The 18,936-nt window shown below is 36.5% G+C and overlaps 1 protein-coding gene across 9 annotated transcripts in view; it reads left to right on the plus strand.

Moving 5' to 3' along the window:
* AP3B1 (adaptor related protein complex 3 subunit beta 1) overlaps positions 1-18,936 on the plus strand; it is a 227,657-nt gene that overhangs the window by 131,068 nt on the left and 77,653 nt on the right. For all 9 annotated transcript variants that reach the window (XR_011425714.1, XR_011425716.1, XR_011425715.1 and 6 more), the window contains exons 16-20: positions 1,867-2,053; positions 3,017-3,147; positions 8,307-8,415; positions 10,655-10,817; positions 13,976-14,123. Coding sequence is in view for 6 of the 9 variants with exons in the window: in XM_001918342.6 (XP_001918377.2) it covers positions 1,867-2,053; positions 3,017-3,147; positions 8,307-8,415; positions 10,655-10,817; positions 13,976-14,123 (738 nt within the window). In the remaining 3 variants the exon portion in view is untranslated. The remainder of the gene's footprint in view (positions 1-1,866; positions 2,054-3,016; positions 3,148-8,306; positions 8,416-10,654; positions 10,818-13,975; positions 14,124-18,936) is intronic.

An 18,936-nucleotide genomic window follows, 5' to 3' on the forward strand; every position in this document is an offset into this window, starting at 1 on the left:
GGGGTTCAAAAATATAAGCAAAATGTATCCCTTCACTAGCTCAAAAAAAAATCACTGCAATGAGGAGACATTTTCTTTCTCTGATTTAATTTAGTTGCATATTCTATAATCAAACTTTTATTATTATTATTTTTATTTATTTATTTTTTTTTTAGGAGGATTAGCCCTGAGGTAACATCTGCTGCCAATCCTCCTCTTTTTGCTGAGGAAGACTGGCCCTGAGCTAACATCCGTGCGCATCTTCCTCTACTTTATATGTAGGACGCCTTGCACAGCATGACTTGCCAAGTGGTGCCATGTCCACACCCGGGTTCCAAACCAGTGAACCCCAGGCTGCTGAGAAGCAGAGCGTGTGAACTTAATGGCTGGGCCATCAGGCCGGCCCAAGTTGCATATTCTAAATCTCAGCACTCAAGTGGGCTTTAGAATTAAGCTAGTTGTCAATTCTCACTCTGCATTTGAGAAAAATAATAGTTAGGTGTATTTCCCAGGTTATCCCAGCAAGTTAGTTATGCAGTCCGGTATACCACACTTCCTTTTAAACTCTATTCCTCATTTGGTAAATATTTTGCTAATTATCTTTAAAAATGAATCGAAAGATTTTCCTTATGTGTAGTTGAACTAGTGTAGTCTAGTAATTAGTGAATAGCAGTTGTTAACCAAATTCAGAATAGTTCTGTTAACATTTTCACTTAGGTTTTATTCCAACTAGGTTAATGCTTTTTAAATACTTTGTTATTGAAAGAAGGTTGCTTTCTATGCAAATCAATTATCTTAGCCAATTATTATTGTAAAAGAGTTGACCACACCGTTCCTGTACTTTGACTTATTGTTCTAGAATTGCCTTTGGCTCTGCCTGAATTGATTGATTTCATTTTGTATCCGTTTCAATGTCTATAAAATGTTCTAATGTAGATATTTATTTTATTCCATATATTATGAATCCTATTTAATTTATAGTTGTATGTGTTAACCTTCTAAATTAAAATTGTGCTTTTTCAATAAAATAACTGGAGTTTAAAATACAAACATATTTTGTTAACATTTCAATTTTAGTTTAATTATTATTAAAATTATCTCAATATATGTTAATGTAGTACATTTAAAAATTGACTTAGAAAATCTTATTACAGTGTAAAAGCTACTATAATAAGTTGTTCCCTTACATAAATAAATAAATGACCAATATTACTAGAGGCTATAAGCAGCATGGGAAAAAAAAATGGAACGAGTCTTTTATCCTAGTTTTTAGAGGGCATCAGCAGCTTGCTTTTATGAAAAAGTAACAGCTAAATGCACTGCAAATAATTTGCAGTAATCCAGTTCAGTGATTCATGTGTCTGCTTTAATGGGTCATAATTCAGGGTGAAGTAACGGAGTGCAGTCAGAGTGCACACTCTGCTTATGCCAGGGACAGTATCTCTTCATAAAGCACACCTCAGGAGAAGCCGCTTGCCAGCCGCCTAATACTCTCTGATGTTTTGATGTCCTGCATATTTTTCCGATTAAGTTTTGAGTGCCATGTTTTTAGTTGTATTTCCACATTCATTATTCTCACGTAGACCCTTCAGCGGGTTTGCCATATATGATTATTTTTTTAATGATGCCTTTCTTTCCACTCCAGCAGTTTAATAATCTAGCACATGGCTGCTTCTCAGTGCTCAGCATTCACCTCCCCAATACTGAAGAGGACATGTGCTTTGGCTTCAAAATTCCATTTGCAGCGTTAGAAATGCATATTCCCTATGGAACAACATTTGTTTGACATAACCATTCATTTTTATTACCTCTTTAAATATGTTTATCCAGAGTTATCAATAATCATAAATAACTGTATTCTCATCTTGTTCTGTTTTTTTCCAACAGACAAAATTGCTTACCCAGTACATATTAAATCTCGGCAAGTATGATCAAAACTACGACATCAGAGACCGTACAAGATTTATTAGGCAGCTTATTGTTCCGAATGAGAAGAGTGGAGCTCTAAGTAAATATGCCAAAAAAATATTCCTAGCACAAAAACCCGCACCACTGCTGGAGTCTCCTTTTAAAGGTATTATTATCAGAATATAACTGCAAAATATATGTTATCTAAAAAATTATGACAATATGTCCCATTCCTGACATGTTTAAAATTTATCTCTTAGAAAATATAAATGATTAGCGTATATAAATATATCAGTGTGCTTTCTACTCATTCATCCATTCTCCAGAGCAAGCTTTATATTAAAGTGTATATTTTTATAGGCCTTATTTACCTAAATAATTTCAATCTTTTGATTTTATTTTTGTTCTCCCTAAGCAGTTTAGCTGAACAATAAATAAAAACTGTGTTGTTCTCAGACGTTGACTTCATTTCTCTTTTAAATAGATAGCTGTATTTAACAAGGAATGTAATTCATCTTAATAGTTGTTATCAATTAAATATTATATATACACTAACACAAACTTTTCTAGAAAGAATTATTTCACAAAAATATCCCTTTATGTTTGATTTTGTTTTTCACAAATGGAAATTGACTTATTTTTACCAGCTTTTTAAAAGGAGTAATTATTTTATCAGCTTAACAAGTAACCAGTATAGTTGAAATCGAATGATTATATACCTTAGTTTTCATGTCGTTTCTTGTTTAATTGTTGTAAACCAATAAAAAGCAGTTCAATTTTGTAGTAAAACTATTAAAATTCTGGCTGTGTTTGTGCCAAGACATGTATATGGATTGTTTAACTGTGCTGTCATTCTTAATATTCACAGTAAAGTAATTTTTAGAGAAGCTACATTTCAAAGCAACACCTCTAAACACACTGACTGATTAGCTTTTTTATTGACCATTATGGGGAGATTATTGTAATCTATGGACTGAAATCAGTTTTTTGACCTATGAAGAGCTTCCTAGTTTATATTTATTCCTTGACATTTGAGGCGATGTGCCAATTACCTCGAGCTCTGATGAGGGTTGTTCTCTGTTACGTACGGCGCATATTGTTTGTTTTATATTTTCCTCCATTTTAATAGATAGGGATCATTTCCAGCTTGGCACTTTATCGCATACTCTCAACGCTAAAGCTGCTGGGTACCTGGAGTTATCTAATTGGCCAGAGGTGGCGCCCGACCCGTCAGTGCGAAATGTAGAAGTGATAGACTTGGTAAGTTGACCTTTCTGAAATTAATTTTGTCAAGCCGTGGGAGATTCTAGAACAACTATTGTTTAATATAAAACCTTTTTTGGAAGATTGAGAATTGAAAATTGTTCCGGTATTTCTAAACGTAATGTGTTGGATGTGTCTCACTATTATGGGAACTAAACATTGTAGTATTACTATGCCATTGGACGTGTACTGTTCCTTTGCTTCAAGGAAATAGAGAATTGAATTCTCTGCATCGGTGCCACCCACATTTGTGGTACTGCATTTGTATCTGTGTAGATTCAATTTCTAGGGTACTTAGTTTCATAGGATTGAGCTTTTTCTATTACATTTAGAGATTTGTAAGCTTCCTGTCAATATTTTTCTATGTAATTTTTGCTGTTCTTTTCCAGAAAAACCGTACAAAGTGTTCTTCTGGATTTTCTGGTGGACCTGTTTTAAGTGAAGGCTACACATAAATAGGGAGCATTGTCTACCAAAAATCTCCTTAGACAGGGTCACAATTAAAATGAATAATACATTGCTTTCACATTAAAAACAGAAAACTCTATGGAAATCTAGAGAAGTAGTATATCAACAAGAAAAGTGGAGAGGGGTCTTCTGATTGTCTTTAGAGATTGATTATGTGAAATATATTCAGTACTTTTTTAAATAGAATTAATTAAAAAAACAATTAGATATTACATTCTGGATGCTTTTTTGGTAGAAAAGAGATATTGAACTAGGATCCAGATAACCAGAGTTCTTTACCACTAATTCCTATGGGAAAGTCAGTTAACCTCCTTGCCTATTAGCTTTTCCATATACAATGGAAGAAAATCTTTATTACTTTAAATAGAAGAATTTCTATAATGGGCGTAGCCATGTAATTTGATCCTCTTAAGAAATATGTTTCTCCTAACTGCTCAAACTTATCCTGGCTTTTGGAGCATGGCCGGAAGCAATAATAACTAACGAATGGCTTCATTTAGCAAACTCCGGCAGTGTACTTTGATAATGCTTCTCAAACATTGTCTTGTTTAAACCTCATAATGATTATAAGTGATAGTTATTGTTATTCCCATTTTGCAGATAAGGAAGCTGAGGTTCAGAGAACCTGAGTAAATTGCCCAAGGTCACACAGCTAGTAGGTGATGGAACTCGGATTCCAACACCAGATCTGTCTGAATCTGTTGTTCATGCTCTTTGTTATTGCATTTTATTATGGAACACGAGGAGAGGAAGTTTGAGCTTGTTTGCAGATCTGTACTATCCTTAGTACTCAGCACCATCATTTTCATGTTGTGACAAATTATCTCTATTTAGAGATGATTTTTTAAAATGTGAAAGTTATTAAAACTAATCGCATATCTCTTTCTCCTTGCAAATAATTTTGTTGATTTTCGCTCAAATCTACATACTCTTAAGTACTCTTCAAAAAGATTGGCTTGTTTGTGGAACTTTTGGTCAGATGCTGGAATACAAAGAGAATGTTCTTTGTTGTGATTCTTTCCCCAGATGTACTCTCTCTCCTAATTTCTTATTATGCCTGTTGGTTGTTTTTATGGTTCCGTCCTTTTTCATTATTGGGTACATAATGTTTTGGCCCCAGTAGAACCATCCTTTTATCCTCCCACCACGTCCACCCTGCCCCTCCTCCTTGCTGCCCCATTCCACCAAAAGACATAAAATAAAAATAGTTTATCTTCTCAGAAATTGAGAGCAATGCTACGCAATTTAATTTGTTCTCAGCAGTACCCTTATATTGGCTGATAGATTGGTTGGCTGGCTGGCTTCTTCCATTTTCATGTGCTCTTTTAAGCATTAACTACCTTATAGGGACAGTACTTAAATAACCTATTTTCTTATGTTCATTTCACCTGTCTAGTTCAACAGAGACAAATTGATTTCTTTTTCATTTTGCTGACTACCTTCTGGAAATTAATAATTGTTAACTTATTATGGAGAATAATTATAACTGATGGAACCCAGTTGAGGAAAACTGTCACTATCCATTGATGCCATGCAGAAAATAATTTCAATCTATCGGTCTCTGGACATACTGGCTTAGAATTATACCGTAAGAGATACAATTAAATATAAAAATAATGTACATAGTTTTATTATCTAATGCATCTTCAACAGTGCAGAAAGTCGTGTTCATACAGCCTTTCTGGCCTCTCCCTGTACCTCACCCCCCTCCAAAGTCACATTAATGTGTTTCATGTACATAATACACTGTGTTATCCTAGTTTTACTATAAAGTGATCTTACAGGGTCCCATCTCATTACTATGAAATATAACTTAGTAAGAAAAATGGCCTTGGTTTAGATAATCTGATATTTTAATCAAAACAACAGGAAACCTGGTCATATTGACACTAGAAGTCACTTTGAATTACACACTACCATTTCCAGGATATCAGATATAATGTGTGTTTATATTATGATAGCAGTAAGTTTTGGAGATCCTTTAGAATCTTTTTTGCTTAGTTTTAGAAAATCCTTTTCTCCTCAGATGCAGAAAGACTATCTTTTGCATATCAAGGGTATTTTGCTTTATAAACACATCTACTATCAATATTTTCTCCCTCATAGGAGCTTTCAAATTAGTGTTTCACTATTCTTTTCCTCTTCTTTTCCCTGTTATTCTTTTGTTTAGAATTATGTAATTATCATAGTGATAAAAGACCATAACAAAAATTAAAATATTTTTATTGTTAGTCTTTGCCTTTTGAAACCTAAAACTCCATGAATAGAGTCCATGGCCATGTCAAGAGAATTTGCCCCTTTGAACATAGAAGCCTAATTTTCCTTATTGATTTAGTGTTACTCTGAAAGCCATAGTGTGGTTAAGTAATTTTTTCCGTGCAGTCATCTGACATAGTTTTTTATCAGACGTCAGAAAAATATATTTGTTTAGATGTAAGAAAAATATGAACTTCAATATCTACTAAATATAAGAGAACTTGGTTTATAGAATACTAGCTTTATTCATATTTGGAGGGCAGAGCATTTAAAATTTATATAAAAGGAAAGCAGTCCTGCTGATCTTATGTAAGTATCTTATTCAAATATATTCACCTAACTTTTACTCATTTTTATATTATTGTCTAGATAGCAATTTTCCAGGTTACTGAAGCTTATCTTTTTAAGCAACATACATTAAGCCCTGAAGCCCTCTAGACCGGTGGTTTTCAACCCTAGCTGCACACTGTAATCGTGGAGATCTTTAAACAAAACAAACCTATGTCAGGCCTGCACCACACCAATTAAATCAGAATCTTAGGAGGGGAATCCCAGGCATTATCTTTTTAGTATTAGTATTTTTATTGTTTGTATTTGTATTTTAAAAAATATTCTCAGGCGATTCTGACGTGCATCCCGTGCTGAGAACCATTCTTGAGTAAGAACCTCCGTCATGCGGTAAATTCCTTTACAACAAATAGCAAAGCGGCATGCAGCAGAAACTCAGTTAGCAGTGTGATAACTACATGAGTCAACCATTTTTGACCTTTTAAAAAGTGTACCTTTCCCTCCCTTTAAAAGAGAATATATGAAACAGGATTTAATTTTTTCTTGGTGAGTCAGGTCACCATTATGAAAACAATTTATTTTACTTTAATACACTGTATTAATACACTTTACTACAATTTATTTTACTTTAATACACTGTATTAAAGTCTTTAAGGAGCTTTTCACACAACTGGTAATTATTGTGCCAGACACTCTTGAGATAGATGAGTGTACAAAATGTTTAAAAATGCCTGCTCTCCGGAACCTGACCTTCTGGCAGAGACAGACTGACACTAAAAATAAGTATATGAATTATATAGTATGTTACAGAGTAACAAGTGCTGTGATGAAAAACAAGATTAGAGCAAAGCAGGATCAAAAGTGCCCCGCATGGGAGGTTGGAATTTAAATAGAGTGGTCTCCCTGAGGTGACGCTGTGTGGACTTGAAGGAAGTGAGGGAGTGAGCCATGCCGTCCTCTGGGGGACAGTGCGGGGAGTGGGAACACCTGGGAGAGGGCCCTAAGGTGGGAGCACGCCTGGGGGGTTTGAAGGAACAGTACCGAGTGGCTGGAGCAGGGGGCAGGAGGGAGAGCGGCAGCAGGAGGCCGGAGAGGCATGGGGGAGGCCGGGGAGGCCCCGGGGAGGCAGGGTCAAGGTGGGTGGAGCAGCAGACTGGTAAGGACTTAGGCTTGTTCTCTGAGTGAAATGGGGAGCTGTGGCAGGTTCCAACCAAAGAGGGGCTCGATCAGACTTTGTTTCTAGTAGAATCATTCCAGTTGCTGTGTTGAGCACACTTGGAGTGGGGCTGAGGGGTGGGAGAGAAGCAAGAAACCAGTTAGGAAACGGGCAGTAATCCAGGAGCAAGATGGCCCTGACCAAGGAGGTAAAGGACCAAGGTGGCTGAAGGCTTTCTTGATGCATTAGAGGTTTGGGTCAGGACAGAAAGAGAGAAGTCAAGGATTACCCAAGGGGTTAGGCTGTTGAAATGGTTAGGGTTATTTCATCCTACTCTAACTATTTTCTTTTTTTCTTTTACTTCAGTATTTTTCTTTTACCTCAGCTGTGAACGCGCATTTCTGATTGCTGTTATTGTCTACCTCTAATTGCCCTCACTTCTTCTAGACTCTATTATTTCAGTTTAAATCTTCTATAGACCAACAAATACAAAAGTGTTTAAAATTGTGTGTATTACAAGGTTGTTGATTTAACGTAATAGGCTCTGAGTGTTTGTGTCCCTCTATTTGGGAGTGAAGGGGACTCAGCCTGAATGCCAGGACTTCTGACAGTTGCCTTCTCTCTTTTTTTTGAGGAAGATTAGCCTTGAGCTAACAGCTGCCAATCTTCCTCTTTTTGCTGAGGAAGACTGGCCTTGAGCTAAAATCCATACCCATCTTCCTCTGCTCTATACGTGGGACACCTACCACAGCATGGCTGCCAAGCGGTGCCATGTCCACACCCGGGATCCGAACCAGCGAACCCTGGGCCACCGAGAAGCGAAACACGCAAACTTAACTGCTGCGCCACTGGGCCGGCCCTGCCTTCTCTCTTGAGGCCTTAAACTTTCTTCTGGGTTCACAGTGTATTCTGAGTGAGTTTTCCAGAAGACGGAATCCCTTCATCAGAATTTGTTTATATTTACATTTTTACGATTTTTTTTAAACAGGCAAAAGAATGGACTCCAGCAGGAAAAGCAAAGAATGAGAATCCTACTAAGAAATTTTACTCTGAGTCTGAGGAGGAAGAGGACTCTTCTGACAGCAGCAGTGACAGTGGTGGGTTTATAATTTATTGAAAAACATTGGTCACTATAGCCTACATGTTATGCCTCCAGCAAAACGATGAGACCTAGTTCATAATATTCAACAAGTGGGTTTAAATAAATTTTGTACTATTATAATAGTCCTTTTCATTTACATGTCACCGATTAGTTTTCAAAGTAATGTCTAATCCCTTCTCATTTGGAATTGCCTCTTGAACACAGCTAATAAACGTTAGAGTTGGAAGTCATGCCTTTCTGAATTCTAACCCACACTGCCTGTTATATTCATTAGTGTATTAAAAAACATGGGTTTACATTTGATAAGCCTTTAGTGGGGCCTTTAAAGTTACTTTGTTTTGAGCCAGCCCTGATGGCCTAGTGGTTAAAGTTGGGCGCTTTCGCTGCTTCGGTGGCCTGAGTTCATGTCCCTGGTGTGGAACCACAACACCTGTCTGGTCGTCGCCATGCTATGGTTGAGGCTCACATGGAAAAACCAGAAGGGCTTAGAACTAGGATATACAACCACGCACTGGGGCTTTGGGGAGTTAAAAAAAGAGGAAGATTGCCAACAATTGTTAGCTCAGGGTGAATCTTTCCCTGTTAAAAAAAAAAAAAAGTAACTTTGTTTTGTAAAAATGTGAAGTTTATTTTAAACATTGAGCAATCTGTTCCTCATCTATTTTATACTCTTCTATTTCTACATGAACCTTTATAGAGAGAAAGCTAAAATTAATAAATCTCTCGGATATTATAAAGAAACACAGAACGGAAAAGATTGAGGGCTACCATATACAGTGAGAAGAATGCTAACTGGGAGGGATGTAGAAATGCTGGGTTTGAGCTATGCAGGTTGAACAAGGTGCTTTCCTTTCTCTGCATCTGATCAGTGGAGGGGTAGAGTTAGGTGCTCTTTAGGTCCCTTCAGTACCAACACTCTGTGAGTGATTTCCTTAATGAAAAGCGTATTGGAGTCACTTTCAAGCACTCTGATTAACAGTTAACCTAATAGATCCATCTCTGACCCAAGATCAAATGAATCTCTTTCTTTTAAAACTTTCATTCCTGGGGAGCCGGGGCCCTTGACCATTACTTGGTCCTCTACCTTAGGTAATTCATGTTTACCTGTTTCTCCTATCAAAATCTTCGTTTTCAGTATCTGATAGATTAAACTGCACTGCATTAACTTCTGAAGGAATAGGGTGAAAAGTGGAGAAAATACTTCAATCCAGAGAGTTAATGATAAAAAATATGGAATTTCAGAATTATTGTAGACCGTTGAGAAAGATCTGTTTGTACAGTTACAAGTGTACCATGTGGATATTTGTCTCTATCCCATTTATGCGTGAACTCGTGCCTGTTCGTAGGCTAAGCTTTTTCAGGATGTATTTGAAATATTGCATTACCATGAAGAGTTGATGGGTTCTCTGAGTACGTGCAGCAGTGCGTCATGTGGCAGGAGCGCAGAGGAAGATAGCTTTTCTCATTAGAAGTTATGAGATGGTTTTCCCAGTGAGCAGGTCTTTTTGAGAATAAACAAATTTCCTCAAGGATTTTACTAACTTGAAAATTTAAATAGTGGTATCTGAAGTGAACTGGACCCACTCAGCCATGGGGCTGGCCCCACATAATTTCTACATGAAACATTTAAATGTATAACTCCTCAGTGTAACTTTATCATCTCTTTGACCTATGGAAAACTCCTATACCAGCTAAAATAAGTAATAATTTTTTAATTGTTAATTTTGCTTATTGCCTTTGACTTTAGAAATTTTTGGAGATGATTTGAATGAGTCATTTCCCTTTCAAAATTTGTTCCTAAGAAGATTTGACTGTTGCCTTCCTCTTTTCTAAATAAGATTTCCCATTTTCAGTAGAGGAATTAAAAATTATTTCTTTATCCTTACATCATCCTTATGTCATTCTTAAAGCAGTTTTGGCCATAGCTAGATTCTTATGGGTTTGAAAAGCGAGATTCTCTCAAATTTGGGTTACTTGGGTCATCTTTCCTTTGCTTTTGCCTACTCATTCGTTATCCGGGTGCCTCCTCTGTCCTCAGGAGTCCCTCCGCGCCCCCTACCCCGGGGCTGCCGAGGCCTGAGTGCCAGAGCGCAGACGGAGAAGGTGTTGAGTAACGGGGTCCACTGAACTAGAACTCAGCACCTGGTTCATTTGTGGTGGATACTGACGTTGCTTGTGTCCTTCTGTAGAATTAAATGGCTATAAAGTGAAGAGCATCTGGTTATACTTTTCAGGGAGCGAATCTGGAAGTGAAAGTGGAGAAGAGGACGAGGAAGGGGACAGCAGTGAGGACAGCAGCGAGGACTCCTCCAGCGAGCCCGAGAGTGAGAGTGGACATCAGTCAGACACGGAAAACAGAAGAGCGGCCAAGAGGAACTCCAAAACCAAAGGAAAAGGGTAAACTCTTTTGTCAGAATTTCCTTCGGTAAATATTCTGTGATATTTTCCCCCAAGCTAACATTTCCCTTTAATTCATAGAGTGAGTGAGAAAAAGTGTGTATTTTTTCCTAAACAGGTATTAAATCTTGTAAAATTAATTTAAAATACTAGTTCATGTTATTCTCCTACTTCTAATGCTTAGTTTTCATTTTGAACTTGAACAAGTCTTGGAGTTACATTTTGAAAATTGGTGTAACCTTGGAAGGCTGAGTTAAGTGATCAAGCAGTAGGTATGAAACACTTAATTACCTTTTGTAGCAATTTTGCTGAGGGCTAAAATTAAATCCTTCAACACTTTGCCATTATGTAACTAAGACAATTGATTTTTCTAAATAATGTTATATTAAAAAGATTATGATTCAAATATTAGAGTCAAGAGCTGTGAAGGAAGACGGTCACGAGATATCTACGTGTTAGCGCTTTTTAAGATCTCCCATTATCAACAACATTATCGTGTATTAAAGTGTCATTAAAATCCTGAGTAATTGGGGCTAATACCTTAGATTGTCTGAGTCTGTTTCCCCCGCTGCTGTCAGTGAGTGGCCTCTGCAGACATGATGGCCCTTTCCCCGGGAGCCTGCTGCCCGCTCCCTTGATGAGCTTGCAGCCCAGCTCAGTCGTGGCTGACAGCACTGATTGGGGCGCCGTACGCTCTCTGCTCCTTTTATTACAGACAGTAATTAAAGCAGCTCGCCCTGCCACTTCCATAACAAACACAGCATAATGCCCTAATTATGACTTTATTAATTTAAGTCAGGATTTAATGATTTTAAAAGTGATTTATATTGTTTTTCCTGTTCAGAACAAATGAAATCTGTAGGTTAAATTAATACAGGCTTTTCATCATTGCAAAGTTAAAAAGCTAGTTACCAGTAAATTCTTTTCATTAGATTAACATCTGAAACTCTAAGCAGTAAGGTAAACAGTAATTACCCATCAAAATTGAGTGATACATAACAAAATAACACTTTTACCTTTAAAATCTTATCTTGAAAGCTAGAAGTTAAATATACTCAGAATCGTTTACTTGTTGCAGCAGAGGAGTTACTTGGTTTGTAATAACCTTTTCTTTGAGAGAAATTAAACTTCTGGTTTCATATCAGAATATCTATGATTACATAGTTTATAAAAAGCATCTTATTTCTAGGGAGGGAAGGTTTTGTTCAGTGCGCTGCATATCCTTTCAGATGGCAAAAGTCCGTATGCTGGAAATTTATAATCATGTATTAGTTTCATTATTGTTTTTCTTCAGAAGTGGACTTTTCTCTTTACCCCTGTTTGAATTGAAAAGAATTGTTTATTACACCAAAGGGAATCTCAGATACATTCTAAACCTTATGTTTTTAAGTACATGTTTTAACTGCTGAATTGGGGATAATAAATTGCCATTCTTTGCTAGGGAAAAGAACGACGGCATATTTTTGTGTCATCAAATATAATTGCATGTGCTCTGAGATGTTACCATGACTCCATCTTTAATAAACAGCAATCGTATTTCCTCCACAAAAATCAATTCTAGGAAATATCGATTCTTCCCTTGCCTCTCCATTCTCCCTCCCCCCATTTTTTTCTGCCTATCAGAGTTTTTTTTAAACTTTGCTGGTATAACTGTATGATAATTTTTTAAAAGTCCAAGGAGCTTTAAGTATCTTTAAAAGCACCCCTTAGAAATCGTAACTGTTTATGACTAAATTGAGTTTTGTACTCCGAAGTATTTTCCTTTGAAGGGAGACAGTATGGTGTAGTGGGAAAATCTGATGTTTTGAGTAAGACAGACTTGAATTCAAATTCCAATTCTGCCCCTCCTGACTGTGTGTCCTTGAGCAAGTTCCTTAACTTTCCTGAATATTATAGGATAATAATGCACCCAGTAAGACTATGTTGGAACATTAGATAAATTAGATAATTGCTATGAAGTGCCTGACACTGCCTGGCACAAGATAGATTCTTAGAACAGGACACACGCACAGAGACACATGCACGCACGCATACGCACACACACATGGTAAAGAGAACTGAACCTTCAGTTTTGAGAAAAGGCCACCAGGCATCTCCTCTGGCTGTCTCACGTGTTATTCCTTCCCCTTGGAGACCCTCCCCCCTGCCCTTCTGCCTGCCTTATTCCTGTTTCCCGACTTAGTGTCTCTTCCTCCAGGAAGCATCCCCAACCTTGGTACATTTGTTTAGATGCTCCTCCAAATGTTCTCATGACACACTGTACTTTATAATTTATTCCTTAACCATACTTTACTGTCCCTGCCGCCTTCCTTCCCTGTGTCCTCCCGGGCACTGTCGACTCTGTGAGGGAGGCCTGTGGAGATCATCTGTGTCTCACAGCCAGTGTTATCCTCAGCACCTAAGGTAGTGCCAGCACTTGGTGGGCAACCAGTAAATATTTGTTGAATGAGGGGGTGAGTTACACACGGCGTCAACACTTAGGTGTGATCGCTTGGTATTTTAAAGTTTATGTTGATTATCTTACATTTTTAGTAAGACAGTACATTCAAAGAATTCTCTTTTGAGCTGGTTAACATTTTCTCATATAATATGTTTAAGGGTCACATTTGGGAACACGTGTTAAGTAATTTTCTGGGACATAAAAATCTGTAAAATGCAAGTCTATTTTAGCAAAAGTAGATGTATAAATATTTAAATTTATTAATGAACATTTAGTATTTTTGAGACAGCATTTTAAAATCTGCCTAGGTGTCTTTGAAGTTGTTGCTGTTAGCACCTAATGTATATTCCTGGTAACTCAAACATTTAATTATTAATTATTTTCTACTTATGATATCATTTAGTGGTATTTTATGACTTTTGCATTTGAGGTATGTGATGTGGTGTTCGTTTTGAGTGTGTTCTGATTTATTTGGTTATGGCTAATACTACTTTATTATTATTTCATTAATATGTTCTAGAATTTTAAAACCATTTTTATTGTCTTTATGTATCCGAAAGAGGAAATGATTCTCGGTGAAATGCACTTCTAGGAAAGGTTCTGATGCATAGGCAAGATGGACAAATGGCGATGTTTGCCATTTGATTTTTTAAACTACTTAGACTTGTTTATATATAGTATTTAAAGTTGATATTTCAAAAATTTTTATTATGCGTAGTGATTCTAAAGATGGGAAGAAGGAAAATGAAAAATCTAAAACTTCAGATTCTTCCAATGCCGAGTCCAGTTCAGTGGAAGAAAGTTCTTCAGATTCTGAGTCAGAGTCAGAATCTGAAAGTGAATCTGAATCCAGAAAAGTCACCAAGGTAAGAGATTACACATTTCTTATAATTGGAAGTAAATATTCTTAGAGCCTTTTCCCAATTAAGAGTAAATATTTCTGAAATTGAGTATTTTGTTGACAATCAAGAAACTAAGAAAGGAATTTAACATTGTCACTGACATCTAAAATAAACACCATCTTCATTCATCCACACCTGTGGTTTTATTTTATTTTTTCTGATAATCACTTCCTTTATAACTCAACCCTACCGGGAAGTTAGAAACTTTTTTGAACCTGTCCTTTGCCACTGAAATTCGAGAGCTCAGTGTTAAGAGTATGGCCTTTTTTGTTCTTGGCTAGCATGTGACAAGGGAGGCTTTTGCCAAAGGGGGAGTAAAAGGATGTCACAGAAATAGTATTGAGCAAAGGAATATAAATGCACCTGCTTCATCAGAAATCTAGAGTAATATGCTTTTTAAAATTATTTGGCATTTTTGATAATAGAATATTTTAAAAGGTTTAATTAAAGTGTATACATTCTTTAACTAGTTAATAAGAATGCAATAGCCGTGTATTTAAAAAGAAATGCAAGAACCGCTTGTGTAATAGAAGGATAATGCTTGTTATAATATTTGTAACACTGAAACTTGTCTGCTTAGCAGCAAAAAACAAAAGTATAAATTGCAAAAATGTAGTTACTAATATAAAATTCGAATCTAATACCTATGGTTATTACTTCCTTCCTGTAAATGGGTCATGTGGATGCTAGGCTTCAAATGCAGTAGTTTTTATAAATAAACTGTATTATTGCACATGTTGAAAATACAGTTACACCTTGTCTTTTGTTGAATTCAGTTTCTTTTTAACCTAATATTTTTTTCATTTATTTGTTCTATCAACTTGGATTTCTTTAATAAGTCATCTGAGTAGCCAAGGATGAAAATGAATTCATTGAAGTAGGTAATTGCCCTCCCCCATCCAGGGATTTATTGTTAAAGAACAAGCATATTAAAAAAAAGAGTAAAGAACAAACACCTTAAAACCTGGCTAGTATTTGTCTCACCTTATTTTAAATATTCTTGCGTAGAGTAAAACTTATTTTAAACTTGAATTTATATTTAAAACTTGTGTCTATCTATAGTGTATAATCTAAGGTTTCTATTTTTCAAAAATTCACATAAAAATCTTAGAAATTTTTAGGTTTATTAATTTGACCTCTCATAAAAACTTAACACATAGTGAATTTGATATCATCTCATTTCCTACTTGTGTTAAATTACAAAAAAAATTTAAGATGTATTTAAAATAAAGGAGCTTTGGAAATTGACGCTAAGTGCAACCCAGAATAAGAAATCAGTGTTTTTAAAAATGACTAAACAAGAAATCAATGAATGTCAAGTGAGTGGAATTAAAGTGAGTTATTCTTACTAAGTTTTCTAAAAGTTGAAAAGTTGTCGACTTTAGTGCGTATATAGTATTAGAAGCAGCGCTTTAGGACCCCAGTAAAAAACCACAGGGGTTCCCCAGATCAGCGGTTCCGTTTGTTTCTTCTTTGTTAAAAACTTCCAATTATCAGATTAAATCTCTTAATAATTGAAAATATTTTACTGTAGAACATCAGTATAAAATTTCAAAGTATTGCAATGAACCAAGACTCTTAAGAAATTCAGGTTTTACATTGTTGATAGTTTAGTGTATGTGTTTTGTTTGTATGTCTTGTTTTCTCTATAGTAGAATGCCTTTCCTGTCTGTAATAGGCAGGTACGATTGTTTGTTTTAATTTATCACTTGGGATAGTCTCCACCTTGGAGCCACCATATCTATGTTTTTCTTTCTCTTTCTCTCTGAGTGATTTGGAGTGTGCCATGAAACTATAAGTGTACCAATTTTCTAATAATGGGCAACTCCGTAATGGTAGAAAAGTCCTCCTTGCACCAAGTATTGTGGCTTCTGCTCTAAATTATGAGTAATGAAGGCAGATGGTGGGTGCTTTACCTTAATTTAGCATGATAGTATGTTAGTGCTGGAAATTCATATGCCTTAAATCTGCAGCCCAACCACATCTGTACTTGAGTTACTCTTTTTCTTCCTTTTCTTTCATTTGGACAATATTTTTGTTTTGGGGGTATTGTGCATGAAAATTAGACCTTGGAGGTACCTTGAATGAATGGCTTTGAAAACAGTTCATTTTATGGTGGTCCTATGAGATAGGTATAGTGTTCAACTTGTTGGAAGATAGTATCTTTATGCTTCAGTTTCCTCATCTATAAAGTAGAAATGCTAATAGCTACTCTGTTTCTTTAAGTGCTTTTATAGAAAATCAAATGTGAAAGATCAATATAAAGTACTATATAAATATAAAACAGCAGTGTTAACATTTTTTAACTTGAACGTTAATTCCTTGAGAGACCAACAACATTAGATTTATAGAACACCAATTCTAAAAGGAACTGAAAATTTTATGTAACTTATGTCTCCTGCATTTCTTCCGACTCTTTTTATACCATTCAAGTCATAAGTGAATGTTCAGGTATGACCCTTCACCTGCAGCCTGTGATCTCATCCACTGTCTGCAGAAGACTCAGCTGCCCTCCACTGTGAGCCTCTCCGGCTTCTCTCTGCTCTCCGATGCACAATCTCTATTTACCTTCCTTTTTCTTTGACTGTGGCTCTGAGTAAGTGATCCCTGTCCACTTAGTCAAGAATAAGGCCTCCTTCCTTTTGGCCTTGATCTGCTGATAATCATCTGCCTCCTTTGCACCTTCAGTGTTGCTCCACTAATGCCTCCTCTGCCAACCAAAGCACTCAAGTCTTCCCAGCATTTAGAGAGCGAGAGGGAGGAGGGAGTGGAAGAGAGAGTGTGTGGCAGTGAGAGTTTAGAATAATAATCTAGATATGCTCCATCCACTACCTTTTACCCCAGTTATTTCTTAGTCCCTTTTAGATTGGTTTCCACTCCTGTCGCTTCCTACAGGCGTTGCTCTCTGAAAAGTCAACCATGATCTTTCCCCAAACCCAGCGGCCTTCTCTTAGTGATTATCCTTCTTGATCTCTTTATGTGACTGTTTCCCTGCTGCTTGAAACTCTCTGCATCCCTTTTTGCTGACTTCTTTAACCTTTCAGTCTTTTGGTTGCTTCACTTTTTACCCATTTCTGACGCCCAAGTGTGAACATTGCCCTGAAATTAGTGCTTAGTACACATTATTTTTTCAAAAATATTAACTGATGTGAATTAATTTATTTTCAGTCCTCCCTTTTTGCTCTGTTTTTCCTGCCGTGAGACTCATTCGTTCCTCTAGCTTCAGCTAAACCCTTTATGTGAGTTACTTCCATAACTACATCTCCAAATCCCTATAACAGCTCTAAGTGCTTTTCCCAAATTCAGACCAAGTTCTTAGACCTCGCAGGGGCGACTGGTTTCCCAAACCTAAGAGAGCCGGAAGAAGACATGCTCTACCATTGGGTACCAGCGTTCTTTCTCCTCTCCCACATCTGTAGCCCCACAATCGTCTTTTTCTCCTCCCTCATCCTGTACATTTACACAGTGCATGTTCTGTGTATTATTTCTCATATCTGTTTCTTTTCCTACCACCACCGTTCTAGATCAGCTCTTAATACCTCACTCACAGACCATTGCCTTTGGTTATCCTCAGACGCTTCTCTAAGCCCAGTACCTCTATACATCTGCCAGATTAATGTTCAGGTTACCTATAATGATATGGCCACTTGAGTTCAGTAGACTCCTCAGGCAGGCATGGCCAAACCTATCTTTGCAGTCTTAACCCCTTTCTGGTTCCCTATGTTCTAACCCCAGTGGACTGTTTATGGTTCTCTTAACATGCTGAATGCGTTCCCATTTCCATGCCTTTGTTTTTGCATCATTTCTCTGATTACAGAAAATGCAAGCTAAGGAGAAAGTGGCCTTATATCAGAAGGTGGTCCCTCCACTTCTTCTAGTTGAGAATGACTGCATGGAATGAAAAATGGTACGGATGAGAGGGTATTACTCATGTGAATGGTGTAGGGACAGTCAAAAGAGTGAGAACCAGTGGTGAATTGTTTATGTTCCTGGAGTATTTGTCGTTCAACACCATGCCCCAGCGTATCCATAAGACACAAAGCTATAGTCATACATTCTGTTGTCATATTTGTTTGATTGTATTATTGATTGGGAGATGTCCTCATTTGAGATCAGATATTGTCAATAATAACCAAAGAAAATTATCTTGTTCTTCAGTTACAGATATGTTGATGGACAAGCATATTTTTCTTTGTGAGTGTTCTTTTCTGAAATGTATTAAATAGAGAAATATTTTAATTTGTCTAATCCTTTTTATGAAATAATTCTTTGCCCCAAATAATATCTATAACAAAATTTCTTATAGTTCCATATTTTAAGTGCTTTCACAGACTTTACATAGTGTAAAGGGAAACTATTTTTTCCACACAGAAGAGTGGAAAGAGAAATCAGTAACGTAGACCACATTGTATCAGGAAGAGATTCACATTTATATCACTTTATCCTATTTTTTGCTGATATAATTAAGTTATATTCTGTTTGTAGTTAAAATTATGTGTTGAACAGATGGTGACAATTCTATTTAAAATAATGTTTTTTAAAAAGTTGCCAGGGCTTTTTTTCCCCTTTTTGAACCTCGGCTTCAGTGTTTTATAAGTAGCCAGTATAGTAGATGCTCCTATATACTATAATTATCTCCTCTGGCACCTTGTTAGTCCCCTGTTCACACTTTAACTGTGATACAGGAGTTCTGATGATATCTTTCGTGTCTATGCACCAACTGCTGAAGATTGAGATAATCTATGGTTTAAATGATAAAGATTTAAAATCATGATTA

This window comes from Equus caballus, chromosome 14 (genome assembly GCF_041296265.1).
Source record: "Equus caballus isolate H_3958 breed thoroughbred chromosome 14, TB-T2T, whole genome shotgun sequence".
Taxonomy (NCBI): Eukaryota; Metazoa; Chordata; class Mammalia; order Perissodactyla; family Equidae; genus Equus; species Equus caballus.